This window comes from Sesamum indicum, linkage group LG8, assembly GCF_000512975.1.
Source record: "Sesamum indicum cultivar Zhongzhi No. 13 linkage group LG8, S_indicum_v1.0, whole genome shotgun sequence".
NCBI classification, from domain to species: domain Eukaryota; kingdom Viridiplantae; phylum Streptophyta; class Magnoliopsida; order Lamiales; family Pedaliaceae; genus Sesamum; species Sesamum indicum.
Genome location: NC_026152.1, coordinates 7,633,179 through 7,651,225, shown reverse-complemented (window position 1 = coordinate 7,651,225; position 18,047 = coordinate 7,633,179). Strand labels below are relative to the sequence as shown.

The window sequence follows — 18,047 nt, the reverse complement described above, 5'->3', positions numbered from 1 at the left end:
TTATAATTAATAATTTTAATGTAATATACATATTTTTGTTATTATTAATTTTAATTACTAAATTATTTAAACTTATAATAAATTACGAGAATAAAAAAAAGATAAAGTCATGGACTAAGTTCACGATCTTGAGTTGTGGTTGGTATCCATGGCTCAAGGTCGTGGATACCAACCAAGAGGTCATCCACGACTCGACCATTATTTTAAAAAAAAATATTTGCCTCCGAATCATGGATGCTATCTACGATTCAGTCTTTAACTTAATTTTTATTTTTTGGTGTCGATCTGTTGACATATTAAAAAAAATATTATTTTTGTAATTTTTTTAATAATAAATAAATAATTAAGCCAGAAATATTTGTATGGAGCAGCCCAATTCCGCTTGATTTCGTTTTTCCAACCAAACAAGGCCTTCTAGGAAGCCGAAACGATCTGACAGCACCAAGGCCACGATCACGTCCTCAGAATACTCTCATTTCTACCGTCGATGTTCTTTTGATCAACGGCACAGATCGACTAAAACTTAAGCCAGGGATCGCCATCTTCGACCGTCCATTAGTACTGAGAATCTAACGACTCTATATCGATAATCACCTCTATTTAAAACCTCCCATTGTCAGTTCGAAGACCGCATCAACAGTCAAAACAAGATTAGGAAAGATTTTCGAATTGCAGAAAAATGTCGGGACGGGGCAAGGGCGGCAAGGGTTTGGGAAAGGGCGGAGCTAAGCGCCACCGCAAGGTCCTACGTGATAACATTCAAGGAATAACAAAGCCGGCCATTCGCCGGTTGGCTCGTCGAGGCGGCGTTAAGCGAATCAGCGGATTAATCTACGAAGAGACGCGTGGCGTTCTGAAGATTTTCCTGGAAAACGTCATACGTGATGCTGTTACCTACACCGAACACGCCCGCCGCAAAACTGTTACTGCCATGGATGTGGTTTATGCACTCAAGAGGCAGGGCCGTACACTTTACGGCTTTGGTGGTTGAGGTCGTCTTTAGGTTTACGGGACGGGGCAAGGGCGGCAAGGGTTTGGGAAAGGGCGGAGCTAAGCGCCACCGCAAGGTCCTACGTGATAACATTCAAGGAATAACAAAGCCGGCCATTCGCCGGTTGGCTCGTCGAGGCGGCGTTAAGCGAATCAGCGGATTAATCTACGAAGAGACGCGTGGCGTTCTGAAGATTTTCCTGGAAAACGTCATACGTGATGCTGTTACCTACACCGAACACGCCCGCCGCAAAACTGTTACTGCCATGGATGTGGTTTATGCACTCAAGAGGCAGGGCCGTACACTTTACGGCTTTGGTGGTTGAGGTCGTCTTTAGGTTTAGGATTTTGTGTACATTTGTTGTAGCTTTCTGATTTTCGTTAAAGGTTTTGTGGTTTTAATTGAATGTATGGAGTTCAATGTTCCTTTAGTGAAATGATGTTTCGCTTGAAGAATTAGTCTAATTGTAGCAAAGCTTAACGATTTTGTAATTGTTTTGGATGTCTTTGGGTTTTGACTATTGTTTCTTCCTGTTATTTACCATGGCTGCTATTTGTATATTTATCTCTGTTTTTATTGTTGTAGTTCATTTCGTCTGATACATGGTGTATCTATCATTCCAAATATCTGTCACTTGGTTGTGATTGCAGCATTGTAAGTTTCTCAATGCTGAAAAATGCTGTTTCTGCTTGCTTACATTTTTCATACTTTTTGGTATTTTCTTTTACTCGGGTTGATGGGTTAACTATTGAATACTACAAGGTATGGGTTGAATGAATTGGGAGAAAATGATTTTGGATCCATGATTCTCAACCACTGAACTTGTTAGCATAACTTTGAGTATTGATCTAAATGAGAGATGTTAGAAGCTATTTGCCCAATTACTTTGGGTAAATCCAATACATATATGTCTGACAATGGAGTCCTAAGGAATCTTTTACTATTGTGTGCCAGAGCAAAATTTTTTTCTAGAATATCAGTGTGAAGGATAATAAATATTAAAATCAGGGTCTGTTGCCATTCAGTTTATCCTTCAGTATTTTGATTAGCTGGAGACAGTATTTTGGTTTTCTAGTCATAAAGCAAATCAACAATTGTCAACTACCCTCCTCTTTCTATGGATTTTGGTATCAATATTCTTGCTACTCATTTAGATGCTCCTTCGTTTAGTTAAGAGGAAGTTTGGTTTCACCAATGAAGTATCTAACTCATAGTTGTGCTGTTTGGATCAGGCGACTTTGTAAACTTGATGTATGCAGTTGGCAACCTTGCTCTGCAGCATTGTCAGATTAAATACTATATGAGCTATGAGGTTTGCCACTTTTAAACCATATAAACATCTGCTGCTCTTAGGATGAATAATTAGTGGTACTTGGTTTCCCTTTCCAGAATGCTTTTCTTCTCTGTATTTATGTTTGAGTTTATCTGTACTAATAGATAATTCATATAATGCTACATAATAATCATGTATTCTAAATATGAGCTGTTCATCTACTACATATGTTGGTATAAATTGCCACTGATGCCAATGGATGTTGGTCTGGTCAGGAGTAAAGACAGACTGCTTCTTGTCAAAAAGTTGCATGTTTGTTTTTCTGGGTGAATTATAAATATTCTTGTAAGTGACTTCAAAGATGTATTCTGACCCGTAGTGGTTACTAGAATTTAAGCTACCCAATTTTCTTATACATATATAAAAAAAACAAGATACAAGGAAAATAAATTACCACATATCTGATTAGAGTAATGAACGGATGATACTATAGAGGATCAAGATAGAGTGATAGAAGAAAGAAACTTACATTCTTTTTTAGTCTTTATTCCAAAAAAAGAATCTTCCTTATTTTCCCAAGCCAAGATTGAGGAACCACACACTCCCCCTTTTTGATTGCCCAACTAAACTAAATAAAGGTTCAATGGTAATTGAAGCTGGTTTTGTTTCTCTCATAGCCTCATGGCTCATGTCAGATTAGGATCTGGAATAGGAATAGTTGTGGATCTATGTGGGGAATAAGGATCGAAGCAAAGGTCATCTCTGATACCTGAGAATACTCGGGGACTCCAGTCCTTCCTTAGAATGGATCATGCAGGGTTGTTGCAGGAGAATGCAGCTTAAAAGGCAGAGAGCGACTTCCTAGTTGGAAGGCGCGAACGGGCTAAGCGCTTTTGTAGCTAGTATAGTTAAGCTGCTACCATAGGTGTAGTGTAGCTAAGGTGTGTAGCACTCTCTATGGAAAGATGACTGGTTTGTGCTTCACTAGCCAAGTCCATGCACCTACAGCTCGATCTACTAGTGCTCTCTTCGATCCTTCCAGGTCAAGATCTTCGCTTTAAGACCACGTTTCGATGAGCAGATCTTTTGCTCAATTATGATCCATACTCAAACATGTTCGTTTGACGCCTCAACTGCGCTCTGCCACACATCTCTTTCCTTCGCTCTAGACCCACCCCAAAAATGGAACTGCAAAAGGACTGTGTTCGTAATCCTCTATTCCCTCTGTTTTTATCCCACTTTGTTCTCATCGTCTCTCCTTGTGTTGAGGTCGTCTTTTGACCTCAAGCATGCTTCTTTAGTACCTTTTTCGTGCTCGCTTGAATAAGCATGCGTCACTCATGTTGAGGTTTAGGCTTGCCCCTTCGCTTGGTAATCCGAGTATGGTAGCCAGAAGAAAGTGCTCAAGATTGTCCCATTTTTTAGCTAGACCAAAAACAAAAGCAAACAGAATGAATTGGGCAACATAATCAATTTAAGTAGGTCTCATAGCAAATGAGGCCCGGTATTTGATTTTGGGCAGCAGATGATGAATTTCTTGTTTGCTATTACCTTTAGGATCATTTAGCTCGGTAGCTAATGTAGGTACTTTCATCAGGGAGCAGAACAGCATATAAGGATCATCACTACGGAAAAAAAGGTTGTATGATATAACTTGAAAGAAGTTATCATTTCTCTAGCATCTCATTGTAAAACTTAATGCTTGAGAGGATTCATGTCTAATTGCCATGAGTTTTTGTGCTTCTCTAATCATCTTTGTTTCTGGCTGTTTAATGAAGTCAATACGAATAATCGGAGTAGAGAATTTTAAACATCAAATTCAAGGAGTGAGTATTATGCTAATTAAACTGCAGCCAGATATGGAGTAGAGCTCATAGGCCATATAGTTTACATGCCATATATATCGCACATTTCACTTTAGGCAAACTATTCTGAGGAATAAGCAGATTTACGGACATCATAAACTGCAGACTTCTGTCCAGACTATTATTTCTTCCCACATACATTGAAGAGTAGAATTCTGGGCATGTCAAGCCCATCTAGTATGAAGAATTTTTCGGAAATTCTTCAGTTTCAATCACACAACATATTGACCAACTTATTATCATTGATCCACAACCCAACAGAGCGCAGACTTATTACAGAATACTTGCAACTGAGGATATCTTCTGATAACCTGGTATGCTATTTAGAATTCTCAGGCTCCCAGTGTATATAACACCAGACGGAATGGATGGTATGAGAAGCGGCGGAATCTATGGTAGTTTGATGAGCCTAAGAAACACAGAGGAATAAATATCACTACGAGCACAGCGAGAAAGAATGAGCCGATGATCATGACGACATTTGCAAGCCAACAGAGTTTGCTTACTATGAGGTAGACACCCGCCAAGAATGCTATAGACATCATGGCAAGAGCTATTCCCAGCAGAGGTAAAGCCAATTTTAAAGCAACTTGCATGGAACTAGGATCTCCCAATTGTGCCCATATGAGTGTGACAGCAACGATAATAGAGCTATACAATGCTATAGTGTCGCAAATTACAAACTCCTGAAATTTCACCTTCTCTATCATGGTTGCAAGACCTTGGTCAGGATTACTGTTGTTATAACCACCAGGTATGGTGAAACCTGCTTGAAATGTAACAGTTGCAATTACTGTTGCCACCAGCAGAATTACGTTTACCTTATCTCTCCAACTTTCTGTCTCTGGTTGGTCTCCAAGCCTGACACATGCACTTCTGGAAGTCTTAGGTTGACATGCTTGTGGGGCACCAAAAACTCTCAGGACCATGCAGGTAAGCCTCTGCATTGAAAATTGACAATCGCCTTAGAGATTATGCAGAGACATGTGGATCATATGTTTAAACTTGTAAATGAAAAGTTGCAGGTATCATCATTAGACAAATTTCATTCAACTTTGTTTTATAGTTATTGCAATTTATTTCAACGTGCCAAGTAAAGCACTAACCTTCTGAAATGATGCCAATCCCATTTCCATTTGTTCTTCAGCAATGTCAAGTGCTGTTTGACGATTGTTGTTTAGCAACTTAAGATTAACTCTTTCATCCCTTACGAGCATGGCAACTATCTTTAGGTGCCCGTACATTGTTGCCAGGTGTAAAGGTGTGTTTCCGTCTTCATCTCTTTCACTAATAAGCTTCTCCAGTCCTGGCATTTTAAGCATATACTTCACTGCTTCGTACTTTCCACTTCTAGCTGCAACGTGTAGCATATTTTGACCGTGTGCAGTTAGCAGATCCCTTGTATCTGGACGCTGCTGAAGCATAAACTTGATTATATCAAGAAGGCCTTTGTTGGATGCTGAATGGATTGGGTAGTTGCCCCACTTATCATTTTGGTAAGCAAATTCATAATCTTTATCCAGTAAGAATTTGACTGCTTCAGTATATCCCATGCATACAGCAGCATGTAGAGGATTCTTTCCTTTGCCATTTCTTAGCTCAAATGATGATGGATCCCTTTCCCACAATAACTTTAAGACATCTAAATTTTAAGAAAAAGAAAGAAGAAAAGAACAAAAAATTATATTTCAGCTGATATCATGAAGTGGATGAACAACTTTATCAAGCTGTTGTAAGGTATTGCAAGATAAACACATCTTCTAGTTATAAGTCGGATTAGAAAAGAGAATTTCCTTTTGAACATAAGAAACAATCATATTTAGAGTTGCTCTGTATCTTGCCATTCCAAATTTAATGCTTACTGTTCAACTGTGCTCATGTATTCTTCCTACATATAGATGCTTTTCATTGGAAACATTGTCGGTTGATTTTAGCTCAAGTGAAATTAATTGAGAGTGTGGAACCCCTTCATATGGTTAACTTGGGTCTTGCCTTCCTAAGTCAATGCTGATACATGTTCATGGAAATTAAATTTGTTTTCATCCGTACAGTAGTATAAATGAACCTGATTCCTATGTTTGCATTTTTCTCATCTGGTCCTTGTCCCACTGTGCATCTTACCTAGTGTTAACTCGAGATCATCACCTGGAGATTATAATAAAGTCAAACGTGAATGGTTTTACAAGAAACTTACCAATGTTGCGTCCACGAATCGCAGCATAAACAGGTGACTTATTTTTATGTTTTCCACCCATACTGTTATTCCCGACAGGATTGTCCATGAGGAGTCTCACAATGGTGACAAACCCTGCTTCTGCAGCCAGATAAAGCAAAGACTTACCTTCCTTGTTAAGTGAATAAGGCATCTCCAGATTTTTATTGATCAATATTCGAGCCACTTCTTCGTGCCCATATTTGAGAGCTTCATGCAGGGCAGTGTTTCCTTCGTCATTTTTTTCAGCTAAGCCACCCTCTTTGAAATCTGAATTAACTAACAGCATCACCAACAGCGAGTCACCAGCTCTTGCTGCAATATGCAGTGCGGTGTCACCTTTTGCATTCTTTTCAGCAACAAAGAATGGTAAGTCCTTGCAGATAAGTTTGACAATTTCATAATGAGCAAAGCTTGTTGCTATGTGCAGAACTGTGTTCTTTTGAGGGCCTAATTGCACACAAGAAGCTGGTGGGCTGTGATATCGGTCAGGTTGTCCCTTTTCCATTGCTCTTACAAAATGAAGAATGTCACCTTCAGTTGTTGCTCTGTATAGCTCAGGATCCATATTTTCTGAAGTACCGTAACTTTCCTCCTCCTCTTCCTCCAGCAAACCTGGATTCTTGAGCACGGGCATAGGTAACTGGCTTGCCAATTAACTTTACTTGCATTCTTCTTTTGGAAAATGGCGCTTATGAGGACTTTATATTGACAAACGTTTCAACTTATGGAAATTATCTGGTAATTTCTCTGAAACCTGGTTGTTTGTTGTTTTGTTTGAATTGTGCTCTTTCAACTTTCAATCACTAGTGTCATTGTAAAAGACGTTTGTGTTGGGTGTTAGCTTAAAGCTTAAACAACGAGTCTTATTATATTTCAAGCCTATAAACTACACATGAGATCCAAACTTGTTTAGGTAAAATAAGCTAAGAGCTTATAATAAATTGTGAGTAATAACATGTAAGAGCTCATGTTAATATATACATGGTAAAATTAGGAACTTTATTATGTTTAGTAAGTTGGAATATTCTTCAATGCTTAAAGGATCTCCTGAATATATAAAAAACAAGTAATATTTTTGGAATTTTTCAAGTGCCCTTTTAAGATTCTTATTATGAACCTTTTTCCTAACATCTTATTCTTCATATGATAATAATTAGATCTGTTCATGGAAATATAGTCTTGGCAGAACCTCCTTGTACTGCATATGGAAAATGTTAGTCACATAATGCAGTATTTTCTTATGATGATGATGACTTATTTGCTGGTGACAAATCTAGGAAAGTTCAATTTGTAGGAATCTACTTGTAACTTGCACAGCCACTCAGTTGAGCTAACAACTAGTCATATGTTATTTGATTAATTGCAGTATATGGCATTTATAATACCACCATGGTCAAGTTTTTAGTATTTTTTAACGTTGGTAGCTTCTTGGCAAAGTAGTCCTAAAAGAATATTCAAGATGCAGAAAAGTGTTTGCTTTGCACCAAGAAAGTAGGAGTAATTCGGCCCTTAGTGTTTGTCATGGCTTATGTCAGTACTAAGTCAAAGGAAGCTGTGCAATAATTTCATAACTAATCTGAAATATATAAATAAGAGTTATTTTAGTCATCCAACTTTTTTCGAACTGGCTAAAAGGAAGCACTTGATCCGGGTATAGGTACACATATATTAATTACATATATATATATATATATATATATATATAAATAAATTGACTAAACTAGAAGAGTTGAACGAAGTGCAAGTTCTAAAGAATGAATATTTCAATTTAATATATTAAATACTTAATTCAAAATAATAGATAGAATTTAGAATTTTTTTATATGGATTTATACTGTAATTTTTTATCTACGTCTCAAATTTAATTTGTGATCCTCAAATTTCAAGTAAAGTCATATATTGTAAAAATATGATTAAAAATATTGTAAAAATGAGTTTCTCATATTTTTTTAATTTTCTGTTTTAATTTTTTGGTGTGAACTGGTTGACCGTTTCACTGGTTCGCTGCATTTCTTGATCTGCATTTATTTTTTTATTTTATAAATTTTTAATAAAACTCGGTTGGACCTTTCGTTGGTTTCTGGTTAAACCAGTCGGTCCCCTCCAATTTTAAAGCATTGGTCTTGTTAGTGTATCAGCATCTGGTGTACCTAGTAAGTTATTTCATCTTAAATAAAGGATAATTTATGAAAAATAATCAATTGGAGAAGTTTGTAATATAGGGCGTTACAGGGCATGTGGCAAACTTGTCTGAGAATTTATAAAAATACCTTAAATTATTGGATAAAATTTTTAGAAAATGAGCTTATAAGCTCTTATGATACTCCTTGCTTTTAACTTATTTTCAAAAATTTTATAACTTTTTTTGCTTGTATTTGATTTTATTTAAACACTCTGAAAGTTCATTGTTAAGATAAGATTTATTTTGAATCATAAAAAGTTTCTTTTCGTGTCATTTTACTCATGTTGGTAATTCCTAAGACCAATATAGGTAGCATGAGAAATAACCAGATGCTGGTTCTGTACTGCTGACTTAGAGTGTATAAGCTTGCTAGTTATGATCTTTTACTATAAATGAAGTAGGATGGCTTCTAGAGAAGAAGACGTTCTGCATAGGACTTGAGATACATTTCTTCGTGATTAATGGGCTACGGATCAGCAGTTTATAACTGTCCGAAATCTGCTAAGAAAAAGTTGTCGCCCCCTTTCAAATTATGGGACTTTATTCCTGACTTTCATAGAATTGCAGATTAAAGTTAATACGGAAAATAGAGTGATTCCACTAATGTGTATGAGTAAGTAAAAGTGGCATTCATTAATATTGATACCTGAGTTTCAACATCGAACCTCATGTATTGTGTTAGCATTTTTGGTCGCGTTCAATGTTGATTCAAAATTCTAAAAGAATAAGGGAGGCAATGGTGAAGACTGATCTCTGTCAAAGAAGCTGAAATTTTAGTCTGCAAACCAAAGCAATGGAAAAATAAAGTTCGCTAACAGCAAGAATTGCAGAATGCATAATGTGGAATACCTCATGCCAGGTAAAACTTAAAATCAACCTTAAAGTTCTTGCATAAAACACAAGTACAAAAAGGCTAATCATAAAGATCATGCAACGAATTGCTGTACTGTTACTCAAACTAGTCTTTGGCTAACTTCTGGTGGCTAGTATGAGCAAGTAGAAGGAATAGTAGGACAGGTGGCGCAATATCCGATTAGTTGAAGTAAGTGGAGTGCATAACGGAAGGAGGAGGACAAACAAAATCGTGAAGAAGGTGATGCCCATGACCAAGACAGCAGTACTAAGCCACCTAAGTTTGCTGACTGCTAGGAATACTCCAGCTGTGAAAGCCATGGCCATCATAGTAAGAGCAATGCCAAGGACAGGCACGGCCAAAGTGAGAGCATTAAGCGCCAAGGTGAGATCACCTAATTGAGCCCAGATGAGAGTGACAGCAACAAGAATGGAGCTAAACATGGCTATAGTGTCACAGAAAACAAATATATGGAATCCCTTTTCTCTCAACATGGCTGCAATTCCCAAATCTCCATCGGAGGTATTATATCCACCAGGCACAGTGAAACCAGCTGCAAAAGTTACTGTGGCAACCAGAGTTGATACAAGCAAAAGAGTGTTGACTCTTTCCTTGTAATTTTCCATGTTGGAACTCTTCTTTGAGTTCTGTCCTCCTGTAGTTGTTCGATACAGAGAGCGAGGAGTGCCAGCAGCTTTCAGAGCAGCCCAGGTCAAACGCTGATCGAGGGAATGGTAGATATCAGGATGCTAGTTTGTTGCAGCATTCAATAAAACAATGTGCATTGTTTCTTGTAGTGGGGTTCTGTGGTCCTAATCTGTAAATATGCATGCACTGATTTTTCTATATATGTTTTTTCCAGGACAGACTATAAAGAAGCATTTTACAACTCCATACATTTCACATGATGAGCATTAGATACTCGTTATGCGATTTCAATTTTAAACACTGTGAATTGTGAAATTCTGGCAAAGTTTGATGAACTGATTGCAAGGTGGTTCAGTTGCTCATTGTGCATACCTGGCGAAATTGGGAATTGTACTTCATGTAATACTCAGCAACATCTAGAGCTGTCATCCCCTCGTTATTGACTATCTTAACGTCCACCCTCTTGTCCCATGTCAAAGCACTCACAATTCTAGGGTGCCCCTCCCTGCTGGCCAAATGCAGGGGCACATTTCCATTTTTATCTTTCATATTTATGAGTTTCCTGAGAGCAGGAGTGCTGAGAATGTATCTGACTATGTTGTATCTTCCATTCTTGGCAGCTAGGTGTAAAATATTGAGATCGTTCCTGTCGAGAAGCTCCTCTGGACAAGGGCAGTCTTGAAGCAAAAGGCTGATGATCTCAACACTGCCGTTGATGGATGCCAGATGAATGGGAAATGAACCACTATTGTCTCTTTGTGTGGCACTAGGAGCACATTTGTCTAGCAAGTAACGAACCTCTTCAAGGTAGCCTAACGATGCTGCATAGTGAAGTGGATTTCTCCCTTTGGCATCTCTTAATTGAACCAAATTTGTGTTCATGTTCAACATGGCTTCTAAAACATCTGAAGCACATAAAGCAGGCATTAGAAGCATGAATATGAACAGTGAGCTTTTTCTTCTGGTTCTTCTTGTTGTCAATATTTTCTAGGATTAAGTACAATAGAGTCCCCTTTGAAAATAAATAATAGAGAAAGATCCCTCTGAAAGCATGATGCGACCGCCTGAATATTTAAAAAGAATGGCAATATGACTCCACACTGAAGGTAGTGAGCTTCTTTTTCAAGAGTTTAGAGATTACATTTTCATTTTTTTCTTTCTCAGGGAGGTTTTGTGCCTGTTCGTATTTACAAGAGGGTAATTAAAATACAATCAACCCCATTTTCTGACACCTAATTAGCTATATTTAAAAGTTGGATGTACCTCTATTCTTCCCCTTGATTGCTGCATGAATGGGAGATTTTTCCTTCAACTGCTCAACTATGCTTTCTGGTGAGAGCTGAAGAATCAAAAGCACGCAATCTGTATAACCATATTTGGCTGCCAAGTATAATACGGATTCGCGTTCGTTGTTTTCATAACAAGACACTACAGGATCTTCTCTGACCAAATATTGAGCAATTGATTCATGACCATTGATTAATGCTTCATGCAAAGCTGTGTTTCCTCTCTCATTCTTTGCTGTTAACAGATTCTCAGCCTGCCTACGGATTAGCAGCAGGGATCTTACCACTGATTCCTATCCAGCTTTGGCAGCAAGATGCAATGGAGTGTCTCCATCAGAATTCTTGCGTAATACAAGAGATGGTACCATTGCAGCTATGTGAGTTACTATGTCTTCGTTTCCATGTGTAGCTGCTACATGAATATATGTATTTCCAGCAGGACTCAGTCGAATCAAAATGTCAGCATACGATGCGTGCTCAGCTGCTGAAACTCGATCGAGGACGGTCAAGAAGCCATCCAGGTTGTCATATTTGGCTGCCAGATACAAGTTATAGTCCTTTTGGATATTTGTTACATCTTCATCGCTTGATTGGCTTTCGTTGTGATCATCGTGGATTCTGCTCGGGGATCCTCTTGTTGGTCTCTTTCTTTCTTCCTTCTTCGGTCTGTCGTCCTGACATTGCGGCCCGTGCTCCAACTCAATCATCAAATCAAGCCGGCCCATCTGCGGAAGATTGTGAGAGAGAAGAACTGATCTTTTAACAGAGCAGTTCCGTCGTTATTGACAAAGAGCTACTGCAACTTGAGATGGGAAAGAACAGATACAGCAAATGAATGGGAGGTACCAGTTGACTCGAAGTCATCTTCAGAAAAACGACTTCAAACAGCTAAAAGCTTGTTTGTTCTTTCATAAAAGTCAACTCCAATGAGCAACTCTCTTTATATTTGATATAACTAAGAATACCTTTTAATTATTGATACCCTCATAATAATCAATAAAATTATAAAATTCTTGAATGGGAGCATAAAATTGTCATTTTGCCCTTACTGTATTTATTTTAATTTTTTTTAAAAGAATGTACAAAACACCAGTGAAAGTTTGAAGAATAGTAAGAATAAAAATGTTCATTTAGTTCATAAAAAATTTCACAAAATTGAAAAAAAAAATTGACTTACAGTGTATAAGGGTATTTTGGTAAGTTTATTACAAAAAATGGATGATAGAGGAGACTAATAAATGGGACTCGATGAAAGTTAATGTAACATTCACAAATTTTTAATAGATAATTATGAAATTAATTGATAAATATTTAGAAAATTTAGTTAATTAAGGAATAAATTATTGATTCAAGTTTTTATTATTCTTAAATTCGATTGGAGCAAATTGGAGCTTTATAAAATATTTAGGACTAAATTATATAAATTAAGAAAAGAGAGGATAAAATTGTAATTTTCATCAATGTTAATAATAATAATAATAATAATAATAATAATAATGATATAGTTTCTCGAAAATGGGGATGAGACTTGAGTTGTGCATGGCCCACATGTGCCCACCACTACTATCACTCTTTTATATATATATACACACTAGAGCGTATTCTGTGCGTTGCACCTACAAAAATATATATTTAAAGATGAACATATCATTTATTAGCTATGAAAATATTAAAATTCATATTTTATTTATATTTCTATCATTGAAATTTACAATTATATTTACAAAAAAATGATAATAATTGTTCCAAACCACTTAATTCGATCATTTGTAATTTTCTTGTAAATTTACTTTATATAGTATAAAAAATTTAATCCTAAAACTGAAAATTTTGATTTTGTATAAACCAGATATTATATTTAATGATCTTGTAGTGGATTAATGTGAAAATAAATATAACATATAAAAATAGTCTAATATTAAAATAAAATTAGTCAAAGTCCCTTATTTTTGGAATTTTTTATGAGAAATTCTAATTTAATAAAATTGATCATTTTTTATTTCTACCTTTTTTTTTTGGCGATTTTCTATGTTTTTAGTTTTATTTATTTTTATTATATTATTTCTGTGTGATACATTTTTTCTTTTATTACCATATCATGATGCCCTTCATTTTTACATTATTGATGTGATGTGAATTGATTTCAAACTAATTATTTTTAATCAAATTTTAATCTAATGAGACATACTAATTAGCAGTATTTGTATGTCAAGGTCCTATAATTATGTTAATTTTGTCAAGATATTAATACATTCTTCATTAACTTGTAAATTTTGAAATAGTATTTTTGCCTTTATTTGCAATTTTTAATTTCATATTTTCAGTGTGATTTCTTGATTTTATTCATATAATGAATCTAATTGGTATTATTTATTTCGTATTCAATAATATATTATGTTCTTATAAACTTAGAAAATGTCCGGCTAAACTTATTTGAAATATCTTATATGCTCCTAAATCTTATAAAATGTTTTACGAGTTTAAAAATATTTAATTTTATTTCAGAAATAAGTTTTTAAATTATTGGATAAATAAAAGACTGTAGTATATAAGATGTAATGAGAGTGTTCTGTAAAATAAACTTTTTATATTGTATAATATCTAAAAAGAAAAGGTCATTAAATTAACCATTATAATTTAGAATCATAGGTTTGCTTTTGGGGGAGAAAGTTCCAATGATATGAATGATAAAAGTGAAATACTAATACAATCGTAAAAGTGATTTTGTCTATTAAAACTTAAGATTAAATAGCTTTAAAAATTTTATGAAAAATATGGGTTGGGCTTACTTTTTCTTAAAGAGCTTATGAGATTATTGTTAAGAAAATATGTCCGAATGACCATTATTGGTATGCCCATCCAATCGAAGGCCCAAACCCACTTGGCTGCTCACTAATCCTACCCGACCCACTACTTGGTAACCCGACCTATCTCTCTCTACCTATATATTCTAACCTAACCCTAATGTCTCTCATTTCCTCTCCTCTTGCACCGACAATCTGCTTCTCCTTCTCCTTTCTTCTATATTCTTTCCTTACTTGACCACCAGAAATGGTGGTGGCCTTCCATAGCCAACTAAATGGCTTATCGAAAGCCACCGTAGACTTCTATTTCGACGGTTTACTTTTTCCTATAAAAGGGTTCTACCACTCGGCTCCTAAGAACAGATAACACATGCACTCTTCTTCTTCCTTTTAATCAGTTCTAAGTGAGCTCTTGTAGTGGGTCTTTGTCACCGGTTTAAAGGCAAGATCTCTGTGAGCCTTTGGTGTGGTTTTCAATGGTGTAACTGTGGGTTTGGCCGTTCATGGTAGCTAAGTCTCTGTGACTAAGAAATTCGAGCATCTGTGGTTTGGATCTGGCAAAAATCTGAGCTTATTCTCTATCTCTTATTCTTTCATTATTTTTCTGTATATCTGTTATATTTTATTGGCTTATATTTCGGTTTGTATTACTAAGGAGTTTCGCACTTCAAATCCTCTGTAATAGTTGGCTAGGTCATTTGTCAAAGAAGATATCACTGAGGGCTTTTCACCCTACAATTATGAACATTTTATTTTGAGATCTTATAAGCTTTATAAAGAAAAAATTATGAAACAATTTTATAGAGCTTATAAGCTTTAAAACATCTTATAAGATGTTTTAAAGTATTAACAAGCTCAGTCAGACTTCCACTTAATCATTTATATATGTGCATATTTGATTATCTAATATTGAATAATTGAATTTTCAGACACAATTTTAACTTTAATAAAAAATCGTACTTTTATTTTTCGATAATTCTTTTTATTCTTAATACTTACTTAATTTGTTAACCAACACTTATTTATTTCATAAATTTATTCTAAAAAATATATATTTCGCTTCCGTTAGAATACAATTGAAATTTAGTCTACGACTAATTTGTTAGTATATATTTGTTTCTAATATTTACTTTTTATTGTTATCAATAGTGTTTATTCTCAATTTTATAGAGTTTTTCCTTATTTTAGTAATAGTAATTATACATATTATATTTTTTTTTTGGTGTTCTTTTATAGATATCTCGAAAGTTATAATATACTAATTGTTCGTTACCTTAAGAAAAATTATCCAAATTGAATAAATAAAAGTTAGTTATAAAAAGACAAAGTTATAATAATATGAAAAAATATTTAGTAATAATTATTTCAACTACTTAGATGCATTTGTCATATTGTCTAAGTAGTTTAAAGGTATTAGAACTATTAAATTGTCTTTTATACAATTTATTCTTTATGATTATAATTTATTACTAATTAAAAAATTATTCAAGTAAGGGTAATGTGTGTCTTTTCACAATAACGAACAAACACTTAGAATATTCGTATTTTTATATATAATATAGATATAGACATAGATTTATGAGTAATAAGGCGAAAACGGGTATGTTTAATATTTTAATATTAATAATTAATTAGTATAATTATATTATTTAATTAGTGTCTTTACTAAATATAAGTTATACTATTTGATTTAATGTTTAATCATAAATTTAGAGTAATTATAAATTAGTGATTGATTTGGTTCAATTTAAGTGATTGATTTTGTTCAATTTAACCAGATTGGTTAACTGGATATTTAATTATATGGATAGGTGTTTAATTAGTTGCTATGATAGTGAGGAAGTGATAAAAATGAATAGGGATATTAGTAAATGATATTTGAGTAATATTAAAAAGTTATATTTAAAAATATTATATTTACTCAAAAGAAATATAAGAGTTTTGAGATAATTCAAGTAAAAAATGTTATCAAGAATGAAAATATAATAATATGAGGAGTTTAATTAGTTAAAATAAGTATATAAATATATATATATATATATATATATAATCGTGAAGCTTAAGATTTTTAGTTATTTAAAAGTAATGGAGCAAAGATTTGAATATGGTTAGAACGAAATATTAAAAGATTAATGAAAATTGTTAAAATAATATTATAAATAAGAATACGATATATAAACCAACACATCACATTTTAAAAATAAATAAAATTAAATTAATTTAAAAATATTATTGATACAATAAGAATATGGTATGAGTAAAAATTTCATATTAGTATAAATAGATCATATTGATGAGAAGAAAAACTTGAATAGGGATGGTCGAAAATACATAAAGATATTTTTGGTAATACAACAAATTGGTGTTCCGATGTAAGTAACCGCTATTTGTGAGTGAAAATGGAGTTCTTTTTTTATACTAACCGTCGTGGCACGCCGTCCCTACGTTCATATAATAAATAATATTTTATGTTTTGATAACTGTGCAATTGTCATAATTTTATAGCGATTTAATCTTCCTTTTTAAACCAAAACATTCCTAATCATGTGATTTTATAGCATATTCAGCCAAAAGGAAAGATATGAGACAAAGATGACAAAAATCAAGCTAAAATTGGAAGTGAAGGTATCAAAAAAAGAAAAAGGAGATTACAAGGCAATTTCTGCAGGATTGACTAAGCGTGCCCACGCTCAGTGGAGTGATCAACTCGGGTGAAGAAGGAAAATGAGTGATTTCCGCAAGAGAAAAAGGAATGAAGTGCTTAGATTTGGAAATGATTCCTTAAAACATGTTATTTATGATTTATTTACCTTTTTAGAATTAATTATGTATTCATCCTCCCCTACGTTTAGATTCGTAGAAGACTTTTATTATAAATAAGGGGGTCTCTTCATTTGAAGGTTGTTCGCTAATTGGTGGAATTCAACAAAATACCTTATTTTCATTTGCTTATTTTACTCTCTTTTTTACTTTTAATTTATAACCGGAGTTAATGGAATTTCACTTTTTAGTGTGTTCATCAATTAATATGTTCAGCTAAATTCCTTATTTTCTGGTTAAGGTATAGTAATTGCTTGATTCGTAATATGTTGTGAGATCTATCTGCTCTCTTTACACTTGTTAAATGAATATTCATGCTATTCTCTGTGCTTTTATTACAAACATCTGATGTATGAATGATTCGGCCGGTTGTTCATTATCAAGAAGGTTTGCTTAGCTAACTGAACTTTATAAATTCGTGTAATTGTTTATTTAGTTCAATGCTTAGTAGCAACGTAGCATGATTAATTATGTCATAGTAATTAGTTGTGGTATGGGGAATGCATGATCTAGTTTAAATGAATTATTCTCGTAGGAGTTTGTTGATTAGAATCAGGCCTTTCTAATTCTTAATGCTGTTAATAGATTAAATCTTGTGGACGTTCCCAAGGTTGTCTATTAATTAGGGATTTAGCCAACGGTCGTACCTTGGCAGACGAAAAGTAAAGAAAGGTAGGGTGTTAGGCCGTACCAACACTATAACTGATTTATTCGTTTATACATGTGTTATTCTTGCATCAATGATCAACTTGCAAGAATTAAGCATGATCCTAACCTTAACCGGAAAATCTCTCTCTCGTATCTTCGTCAGATAATTTCAGTTGTTTTCTAACTTATTTAATTTTTAATTATATCTTTTATAATCAAATCTCCCCCATTATTTTCTTTTTCCTCAAAGAAATCAACTTAAAGCCAGTTTTTGTGGAATCGACCCTACTTCCACTTTCACAAGTATTATAGAAATTATTTTTTATGATCTCGATACTCATCAAATTTTGAATTATATTATAAAAAAGAAAAAATTGGTGTATTGGTGTCATAAAAAAAAAAAAAACTTTTGTTTTTATATAATATAGAAATAGTATAGATGAAAATGAAAGAAATCTAAAA

At 34.1% G+C, this 18,047-nt stretch overlaps 3 protein-coding genes across 3 annotated transcripts; 2 read left to right on the top strand and 1 right to left on the bottom strand.

Moving 5' to 3' along the window:
• LOC105167834 (histone H4) lies at nt 622-1,555 on the top strand. Its single transcript, XM_020696263.1, has 2 exons — nt 622-992; nt 1,318-1,555. The coding sequence occupies exon 1, from the start codon at nt 680-682 to the stop codon at nt 989-991; it is 312 nt and encodes a 103-aa protein (XP_020551922.1). The 5' UTR covers nt 622-679; the 3' UTR covers nt 992; nt 1,318-1,555.
• Nucleotides 999-1,492, top strand: LOC105168573 (histone H4-like; the record flags this gene model as incomplete). Its single annotated transcript, XM_011088707.2, has 1 exon — nt 999-1,492. A coding segment is annotated over one exon (318 nt), but the record flags the coding sequence as incomplete, so codon positions are not given.
• LOC105168572 lies at nt 4,038-12,254 on the bottom strand. The gene is given in 6 exon segments (XM_011088706.2): nt 4,038-5,070; nt 5,236-5,771; nt 6,324-6,998; nt 9,501-10,098; nt 10,400-10,932; nt 11,291-12,254. Coding segments are annotated over 6 exon segments (3,699 nt in total). The 5' UTR covers nt 12,039-12,254; the 3' UTR covers nt 4,038-4,461.